At 35.0% G+C, this 10,931-nt stretch overlaps 1 protein-coding gene across 2 annotated transcripts in view; it reads left to right on the top strand.

Annotated features, from left to right (window-relative positions):
* Window positions 1–354: 354 nt before the first annotated feature.
* LOC115230850 (transcription factor Sp8-like) overlaps window positions 355–10,931 on the top strand; it is a 101,388-nt gene continuing 90,811 nt past the window's right edge. Inside the window, exon 1 of one of the 2 annotated variants that reach the window (XM_029800975.2) lies at window positions 355–424. Coding sequence is in view for 1 of the 2 variants with exons in the window: in XM_036498726.1 (XP_036354619.1) it covers window positions 4,524–4,583 (60 nt within the window). In the remaining variant the exon portion in view is untranslated. Of the gene's footprint in view, window positions 425–4,508; window positions 4,584–10,931 lie in introns of those variants that run through there. The other variant, XM_036498726.1, reaches the window with a different exon arrangement.

The raw sequence follows: 10,931 nt of genomic DNA, 5'->3' as shown, positions 1-10,931 counted from the left end.
TATATACAGCCAACCTCTAAAGTTTTCCTCACCTCTAGGCTGTTAGCTACTTCGATCAATGAAACTTTATCTGTATCCTACTCTTGACTCAACACTTTAAACACCACCACACCAACACCAATGTCACAACAGAAAAAAGAATAAGAAAAAGTCAAAAGAAAACAAAATATTACTACAACAACAGTACTATCGTATTTACGCTAACTATTCTTCATTTAAAACATATTAAGATCTACATTTTCAGTTTAAAGTATTTAGACAAAATATCTCTGTTAAAAGTTTTTAGACAAAATATTCCTGTTAAAATGTCTCCTGATATACTGTGGTATTAATTTTTTAAACAATGTTTTGCAGGTGAGGGATATATATCCAATTGAATAGATTCCCGTGGATACTTATTTCTTCGATTCCAAATAACCAAAAGGTAAGAACTTCTCTAATAGTATCTGAATAAACAACAAAATTAAATACTGTAGGCTTCCGTTTTCACTGTTTTTGTCGAAGGTGAAGATCTCCGTGTCTAATAGAAAGAAAGAAGAATCATATCTTCAATAAGGCGCCTAACTTGAATGTTTGCAGTAAGTTGGACTTCGTTAGAGACACCTAGACACTAGAAGGTGATTTAGATTGAACAACCGATTAAGTCTACCATGTTAAAATAAGGAATATCTTTCTAACAGTCTTTCATACGATTTTAAATTTTATTTAGTTATATATTCCCTTTGATTAACCTAAGACTATGGTGGAATATAGTCAACCTGTTTCCCAAAACGGTTCTTCGTTAGATCAAACAGGCGATAGTCAGAAGGCTGGAGTGCATGGTCAATGAAGGACCACTAATCAACCCAGCTTGTCGGTTCTCTGATTTGTCACCTGAGATGTATACATTCAGACATTGTCATGGTGAATGGGGATCGTTTACAGATTTTTGTTCAGTCACTTCTTCCTCATGGCTTCCCAGAGCTTTTTGTAGGTTTAATCATATCTCTCGCAGCTCACGGTACAGCCACATTCTATAAAATAAATAAAATCACGTTTATGCTTACCGCTGGCTCTCAAGCTTTGGAGAAAAAGTATGACGTTATTCCGTGGGCTGAGCTTTCGTTTCTGAATCGTAAAATATGGCCATATTTGATCGCCTCTAACCAGATCGAAAAAGAAATCTTGTCTTGATAGGCTTCAGATACTTTTAACAGATCAGAGTAGACATCCAGCCTGTCTTTCAAAACGGCTGCGAACTGCCTAGGTAATCCCTTTGCACACATTTTCCGATACACAAAATCTTCTGCAATCTTCCATAATGCAGTAACTACAATCCAGTTGCGTAACTTCACAGATTGTGTCCGCACTATCACTTCATCCTTACCTGGTGACTCATATCAATGGTAACAGTTGATGGATTCAATATAGAGCTTGGAAGTCCATCACTTATTCCTTTTCAGGATTTTGTCATTGAACTGTTGTCATGATGAGTGATTCACTTCACGGATTCAGTCGAATTTATCGTCTTTAGTATTTGTTTCATCGACATCCAACTGTCGAACTGTTATTTACAGGAGATAGATGAGGTGCAAACACCAGCATGTGTGTATGTGCATGCACCCCCACCTTATGGAATGAACAGCTTACAGCTTCGGTAATTTGTAGTATATTTTCTCTGTAAATTCCATGAAACGGAGAAGTCAATAATAAAGAAATTCAACCCCTTTATAGCAAGGTTTTTAGGAGTGCCAGCACTTCTGTAACGCGGAGCATGCCTGTATTTGAAGGTTTCTGTACAGTTTATATAAAACAAATTCCACCTACTTACTCACCACTGAGGCTATACTGGAATAAATACCGTGTGACGGTACCGAACAAATAACCATGTAATTTCGAAGCAAAGTTCTTCATCACATAGCAATGTCTATGTGGTTTAGCAGAAGCACACATAGATACGACTTAACTCAAATTAACTTTAACAAATATAAAATTTTCTAAGAAATTAGTGAAGGTCAATCTTGCTAAATAGCAAAAAAAAAAAAAAAGAATTGCATACACCAAGCTTTATAAATTATTTTGTTCTAAGGGTGAGGCGATATCAGTTGTTTCACACATGGAGCTTTACCGGGGAACTTCGAATACCACTTTGTGAACGTTTCACAATATAAAACATAGCTCTGAATGAAGTGACATTGAGAGTAGCAATAGAGTAAAGTATCATATTTTACAGTTCCGTTCATTTGTTAATATTTTTTACTCAGATTACGCACAAGATTGTTAATTTTTCTATCTGAAGTGGCTGAACATAGTTTAAATGTTATTTGCAACAAAAGCATTTTTCAGAGATTTTGTATTTTTTCATTTCTGTTGTCACCTTAACAAAGATTTGTAAATCTACACAGAATATGTAGTCAACCCACAAAACGTGAAATGCAAATTCAAATATAGTTGAAGTTAGTTCGTCTTTTGTGGGGAATGCTAATGAGCATAAACCTTGTCCATACATAAATATTTACGTATATATACAGTTTAATGTCTAAGTGAGTGTAAATATTATTATATAAAACCATTTCAGCAAAATATTTAACGAGTATTCTTACGGAGTTAGATGGCAAAGCAAAATTGCTGTGGTCCTTATTTGATAGCTCAGTTTAAAGTTTGTATATTCTACATAAGGGAGCTTTAATTTCAAGATATGAAATGTAAAACTGTATTCAAAAGCAAAGCCTTTATTCACTATGCTTTCTCTAATGAATAGGCTTATGAATATGTGTGTGAGTGGGAGAGTCCACGTCTGTCAAAGTCGACTATGTTTCTGCACATGTTTGCGCAGGCCTGAGCAAGTTTTTTTCAGGAAGACCAGCAGTTACCCATACAATTCAAGTCTCACTCGGTGCAATTGGCAGCCTGTTAAAAATGCACCGGCAATTTTTATAGGCTGCCAGCTTGGATTAATATGACATGTTACTTGCATACGCGCACGCACACTCATACACATAGATATATACACATACTAACACATACATATACAAGGAAACAGTCATATGAATACACATGCATGCATACATACATACATACATACATACATAATACATACATACATACAAAAAAACATATATACATACATACATATAGGGTGTAGCTGCGTAGCACTTCGGGCAAGTGTCTTCTACTATAGCTACGGGCCGATCAAATCCTTGTGAGTGGATTTGGTAGACGGAAATTGAAAGAAGCCCACCGTATACATACGTGCGTGTGTTTTTGTGTGTGTGTCTGTGTGTCTGTCTGTCTGTATGCCTGTCTGTCAATCTGTCTGTCTGTATTTGACCCCATCACTGCTTGACAACTGGTGTCGGTGTGTTTACGTTGCCATAACTCAGGAGTTCGGCAAATGACACCGATAGAATAAGTACTAGACTTTTAAAAAAATATGTCCTGGAATCGATTTGTTCAACTAAAATCCTTCAAGGTGGTGTTCCAGCATGGCTGCAGTCAGATCTCTGAAACAAATAAAAGAATGAAAGAATTTTAAAAATATATATATGCATGCATACACGCATACTCATACACATATATACATATACATATCCATATGCATATAAACACAATTACGTATAGAGCTAGAAACAGTCAACCGTATGAAATTACAAGCGAAATCAAACAACTATCAGAAGAAATTTGCAGCTGTAGAAATATTACAAAAACTTAATCATAACACACACATATATACACGCACACACTCATACATGCGATTGCGCTCGCATGTTCAAGAATATAACTAGTCAAAATCACACACTCACGGACGTACGCACACACACGCACACTCACACACACGCACCCGCACACTTATACATGTACATTAAAAGCGTTATAACTATGCCCTGCACTGAGTAACAGATATATTGAAAATTATGATCATAACCAATCAACAAAAGGCATTCACACAATAGCATATGCAACTCAATTCAAGTAGGTGGGGTTGCACTGAATGGCATGCAGTAAAATAGTTTTGATGCATTGAAATGTGTATGATAGATGGAGACTGCAAACAAAAACCTAATGTTAAATATTTGCGAAGAAAAAGAAATGAAGGATTATCGGAAATTGACGGAAAATTAATTTTCAAGCTTATGTATAAAAAAAAGCATACATTGGCACATACTTGCGGAAGAGCGTAGGCTCGAAACGTTAAGGACTTTTTCACTTCCCGAGCGTTATACTAATACATCTATTTGTTATCTATACCACCTGTCTTCGTCTTTTGTTGTTTTGTGAATTCTCCCTACATACATACATACATACATACATACATACATACATAGCTAGGAGCGACAAGTAGCGTATTTGGCGTAGGAGACTATTTATTGAAAATACGGTGGATAGTATCTCCGGCTTTGGAACCACAACTATCAACCTTGTTAAATAACTGGTTAATCTTCAGATAAATTAACTAAAGTAGATGAATTAACAGATGAATTCACGATCGTAGTGATTATCTACTGAAACTTGAATTTACCTTGCAGCGAGTTACTATAAAGTACATGGCGGACGCAACGTCAACAACACTACAACCGAGGAACAGAACGAAAACAGCTCAACAGGTAAACAGATTCTTTCTAGCTGTAGCTATAGAAGAAACCGTAATTGCAAAACTCATTTTATTTAGAGTTATGAATTGAATACCGATTTATGTAACTGCTACAAAAGCGCGAAGCAAAACCCTGCTGTAGGCTATATGAATCGATTGAAATCATTGAGATGATCTACATCCAGAATTGAATAATTTTACAGTGAAACAATTACGCCTACAAGCAACATCTGCTGAACATAGGAAGAAAGGTAGTGACTGTAACTTTATCAAAAGAGATCAGAAATTAACCTTCTTCTCAACACTATAAACGAAAACGAAAACTTGAACATTCCAAAAGATTCTATACTGCCTGCCAGCCAAACTACATTACTGGCTAAAGTAACTGATCCCTGTCCGCCCTACTACGAGTATGTTAAATAGCAGGCTCAACCGCAACAATCATTTTAATAGTACTAGTCAGGATTATATATTGGTGAAATAAGCCCTTACTGAAATTTTACGAGAAAAATAACTTTGACTTTGAAGTACTCTCTCGAGGAGAGAGTATTCTCTAACGAACTAAGTAAAAAAAACCCGTGAAACGGTATTAAAAGCTGTTAACGAAATTGCAATAACACCATCTCAGCAAAGCAAACAGCTGGGAAGATGGGGATCTCGGGATGTGCTGAGCAATTGTTGATAAACAAAACTGTAATGTCAAAGGTGCAGTAGCATAGAAAGAACTTAGTTTCAATGTGGCTAGACTACAAGAAAGCTTTTGAGTTTGTTCTCCACTCATGGATGCTAGAAGCCCTTCAAATTGCTAAAGTTCCAGTGTGCATAGTCAGAGCTGTAGCTGGCCTGACTTCATCGTGGGCCACCATTTTGAAATTTAACACAAAGAGTGACTATATTATCACTGACAGAATACACTATCGTAGAAGCATATTCCAAAGGAACAGTCTCTCTGTGATGTTTTTATACTTTCTGTAAACCCTTGTCATGCATGTTAAGGTAGTCTGTAGGATATCTCACTGGTTCACAAAGAAACAGAAAAACTAAAATTACACACCGTTTCTTAGTGAATGACTAAGAATATGCACGAGATAAACAAGAGCTTGGCCTGGTTTCAACCTTCGCAAAGGATGTAGGGTTGGAGTTTAGTCAGGATAAATGTTGCTATACGGTTGTGAAAAGAGGAAAAACTGTAAACCAGACTAGCAACATCTTTATCAATGACTTAACTATTGCCCCTATATCGGATGAGGAAAGTTACAGCTATCTAGGAGTAGATGAAAATATATCTTAAAATGGCACCTGTACCAAAACACGAATCACTATAGAATGTTACCACCGGAAATAGGAAATTTGGACCTCAGAACTCTCTGCATTCAATAAAACAGTAGCCCACAATGTGCTTGTAGTGCCAGTACTCATACCAACATTTGGGCTGCTTGATTGGATGCTTGATGAGATCCGAACTATTGATGTGAAAACCCGGAAGAGACTAACAAGTACACATAATTTCTACATCAACCGTGACGTAGACTGCCTTTACCTAAAACGAAAACAAGGCAGCTGAGGTTTAACATCGATTCAAACTGCCTTTGAAAGTCGTATCATATCCTTCCGGTAACATCTTTTAATCATCAAGTGTCGAAGTGCATCCCTTGACTAAATTTGCATATATGAGGCTGAGACTTGGAAAGCATATCCTAAAGCAGCATTCCTTGTCTGATAACCTTAAATACATGCCCAAAGAAGTCACACGACTCAATCGCAACATATAATCAGATGAAAAGATGAGCCTATATGAGCAAAAAGCCATTCATAAGTATATTAGTAGAAAGCTCCTACGTGATAGTAACATTGATCCTCAAAGCAGTATATCATTGAGCAACAACCGGATTATTACCTCTTACTTTGAAAGGTATACGTTTGCAATCCAGGAACAGGAAATATCAACCAAGTACCTGATGCACAAAAGGAACAGAGATGCAGGAAAAGCAGTGAAATGTAACAATCGATGCAGATTTTGTGGAGTTAACATCGAAGATATCATCCATATCATAAGTTGTTGTCCGAAAATGTCATCACGGTATAATCTAGTGATGAGACATAATGATGTAGCTAGGATACTGTATAAAGCGATCTGTTGAAAAGATAATCACGAGGACAGAGAAATAAGAACCTACAGTATGGTGGAAGCCATAGCCACTCATAATAAAAAGGAGTACTGGTGGAATGTTCCAATGAAAACCTCAATAAATTGTAAACACAATAGACCTGGTATCATGATTTGTGATAGAGAAGAGAAACTGCACAGTTGTGGAAATCAACTGCTCAACAGATGTTAACATAAAGCTGAATATTAGTGAAAAAGAGAATACTTACGCTGAACTATTGATAAATATGCAGTTGCTCTATCCAGATTATAAGTTCAAGTTTATACTTGTAATTATTGGGGCACTGGGATACGTAACACACTGCTTAAATACCAGTCTTGAGAAATTCGGCTTCTCAAAAGCAGGAAGGAGAAAGCTGATTCGAAGACTACGGATCCAAGCCATCACTGGAACTGTAAAAATTTGTAAAGCTTTCCAGAAGTTTATCATTTATGTGTATATGAGCATGTCTAGATATGCAAGTATATTCATGAGAAGACATGCATAAAACAAAAAAAAATACAAATCTGCACGTGTACATATATACATGATGTTGAAATTCCAATGAAGTAGCCTTGGTTCTAGATTAGATACCGGCTCTTCATTGATAAGAAATCTTGAAATAAAACTGAATAAAGATATACATACATGCATACATACGTACGTACATACATACATACATACATACATACATACATACATACATACATACATGCATGCATGCATGCATGCATGCATACATACATACATACATACATACATACATACATACATACATACATACATACATACATACATACATACTGATTTCGCCAGACTTTTCTTCACCACATACTGAAAATAAGCTGGTCCTCACTTCTGCCACTAAGGTGCTTGCTGGAGCAAGGATCTCATTAATCCAAGCCATGCTTATTAGGAATCAACTTATGCTGGGAAAGAGAATAAATAGTAAGCCGAAGAAAAGATACAAAGACTCTTTAAAATCAAATTTTGAAATGCCTTAAATTATGTTACAAAATTTTTGAACCACTTTTGGCAAATGGAGAAGCATGGAGAATGACGATTTGGAGCGCTGTTAAAGATTTTGAGCTTGGCAGAGTTAAGCATGCTGAAATGAAAAAGAAATTTCGTATAAGTCTGATTAATATCAATAGAGTTTCGAAGCTTACCCAGTCCTTCTGTAAATGTTCTTTATGCACAAAGGTTTACATATCTCACGCTGAGTAAGATATATATGAAATATTGGAATTTCTTCCGACCGATCTTCACCATACATACATACATACATATAAATATTACGCGTGTGTGTATATAATTATGTACATAATTCTTTTCTTTGTTTCTGAATGCGGCCATGCTGGGGCACCGCCTTTAGTCGAACAAATCTACCCCAAGACATTCTTTGTAAGTCTTGTACTTTTTCTATCAGTCTCTTTTACTGAACCGCTAAGTTACAAGGACGTAAATACACAAACAACGGTTGTGAAGTGATGGTGGGGGACAAACACAGACACACAAATACATGCATATATATATATATATATATATATATATATATATATATATATATAATATATATATATACAAGGCTTTGGTCGGCCCGAGGCTATAGTAGAAGACACTTGCCCAAGGTGCCACGCAGTGGGACTGAACCCGGAACCATGTGGTTGGGAAGCAAGCTTCTTACCATACAGCCACTCCTACGCCTGTGTATGTATAAATACATGTACTCATAGCTATGCATTCTCCACGTGCTCCTTATGGAATACTTGGGGAGGACCAACAGCTTCCAGAATGCTTTCGCATCGTTATTAAGATTGATTGGCAGAAAGAAATATTTACTGCTACTCACACTTTCCAAATAAATATATGAATTTGACCCGAATGCTCAAAGCTGCCTCAGCTGAAGGTACCAGAGGCCCAGATATTGTTGTTGAACTTAGTAAAGGCTTAAGTCACCCACTCTAGAAACAGTACAATTATTTATTTGAGCCCACAAACTTCTGTTCATGTTTAGCTTTACAAGTTCCATTAGCAAAATTTAGTTAGACCCGGGGCTGTTTTATAAAACTCTTGACCAATCTACCCAACTTCTGGATCGAACACGAATCTATGTGATTGCGTAATGAATATCTTATTGTTATGGCCATGTCTGTATGCGTGCATTTTTATGTGCATTTATATATGTATTTCTCTACTTATGTATTAATGTACATGCATGTATATAAATATACGTTTTTTTTTACTGATCGGATTCTAAAGTACAACCCTCTCGCAGTTAAATACATTAATGAGAGTAGGCAGTGAGTCAGATAGGCGTGTTTTGCTTTATTAAGCAGCTACGCAAATATTGATGGATTATAGTTACTGTTCGATTGGTTGTTAAATGAACAGAATGAGTCACCCAGCGAATTTCATTTGATCATTGTGATTTGTTCATAGTTTTTCTGACGTCATAAACGACAACCGTCCCTCGTTGTATTTTTACCGAAGATTATGTCTGGGATTTATTGACAATAATGGCATAAATAACAATATCAACTCAATGAAATGTTGGATAAAACAGACAACGATTTTTTTTTATCGCTCGATAGAGGCAATCAGTTCTAATCGATTCGACCTATGACTCAATTTCAACCAATTTGCAGCTACCAAAATAAGTTATAGTTTAGTGTATGTTTTAAACAGTAAGCCCCAGTATAGTACTTGTCATATCGAGTATTAACATACCTTTAGACTTAACTATTATGCATCTCCTTCAGTTTAGGACTTGGAATCTATGATTTTTACAAGTATGTCATTAGTGATGTCTCGAAGCGGGAATTTCGATTTCGGCGCAACATCAGTGGTTATATGTATTAATTTGAGAACGTTCTTATTTCTATGCATTTTTATGTTGCATAGCTTAACTTATCTTAGTATTGGTTTTTAATGTTATTATCGTTAATATTACTAGATTATTTTTTCTTCCTTCGCATTCTTAATATTGTTGGTGTTGTTGTTCCGTAATGTTATTGAGAAAAATGAAATAACGACGTGATAATACCTAGTTTTGGTTGGTGTTCCAAGGCGGGATCATACAAAATCAACTAATTAATAAACCTACGATCAGATAATAATTTACAGTGACCTCGAGAATAACAGGCAATACTTATCAGTTAAAAGAGTTGTGAACTTATATTTATACATTTATGGCTAGTTTTGGTGAGTCGGGAACTTATCTATCTAGCGGCATATATATGTGTGCGTGTGTGTGTGTTCATATGAATATATATATATATATATATATATATATATAATATATATACATATATATATATACACATATGCATATATGTATACATATATGCATATATATATATATATATATATATATATATATACTATATATATATATATATATACACATATATACATAAATATATATATATATATATACATCTATGTATATATATATATATATACATATGTTCATATATGTATATATATACATATATACATATATATGTATATATATATATATATGTACATATATGTATATATATACGTATATACATATATATATATATGTACATATATATATATATATATGTGCAGATACAATGTGTATATATATATATGTGTGTGTATACATGCATTCATACATATATACACTAATACACTCACACGTTTATGTTTGTGTGTGTAGTATGTGTGTATATGAGTGTGTTTATATGTGTGTATGCATGTACGTGTTCGTGCGTACGTGTGTGTATATGTGTGCGCATGCGAGTGAATGTATAACAAAAAAAATAATAAGTGAGTTAGTAGTTATAAGAAAAACAAGAAAATAGACTGATAAGCCAAACCAACTTGAAACTAGCAACAAACTTTCTACATTAGAAATATGAATACTCACGTATTTTTGTATAATAAAATCTCCCCAGTGTTATCTATAATAAACACTTGGGTAATTTAGTTATTACCTTTTATTTGGAAAGGGCGGTGCTGGTTGAATCACTTATATTTACAACTGAATAAGAAAATAATCATCACACGTTCCTCATAGTCTAAATTTAGAGGGAATTTTATAAATATATGTGAGCGAATACATACTCTTTACTCTTTTACTCTTTTACTTGTTTCAGTCATTTGACTATAGCCATGCTGGAGTACCGCCTTTAGTCGAGCAAATCGACCCCATGACTTATTATTTGTAAGCCTAGTACTTAATC

This window comes from Octopus sinensis, linkage group LG2, assembly GCF_006345805.1.
Source record: "Octopus sinensis linkage group LG2, ASM634580v1, whole genome shotgun sequence".
In the NCBI taxonomy this organism is placed as follows: Eukaryota; Metazoa; Mollusca; class Cephalopoda; order Octopoda; family Octopodidae; genus Octopus; species Octopus sinensis.
Note: the sequence above shows the minus strand (reverse complement) of the source record. Positions and strands in the feature narration are given on the sequence as shown.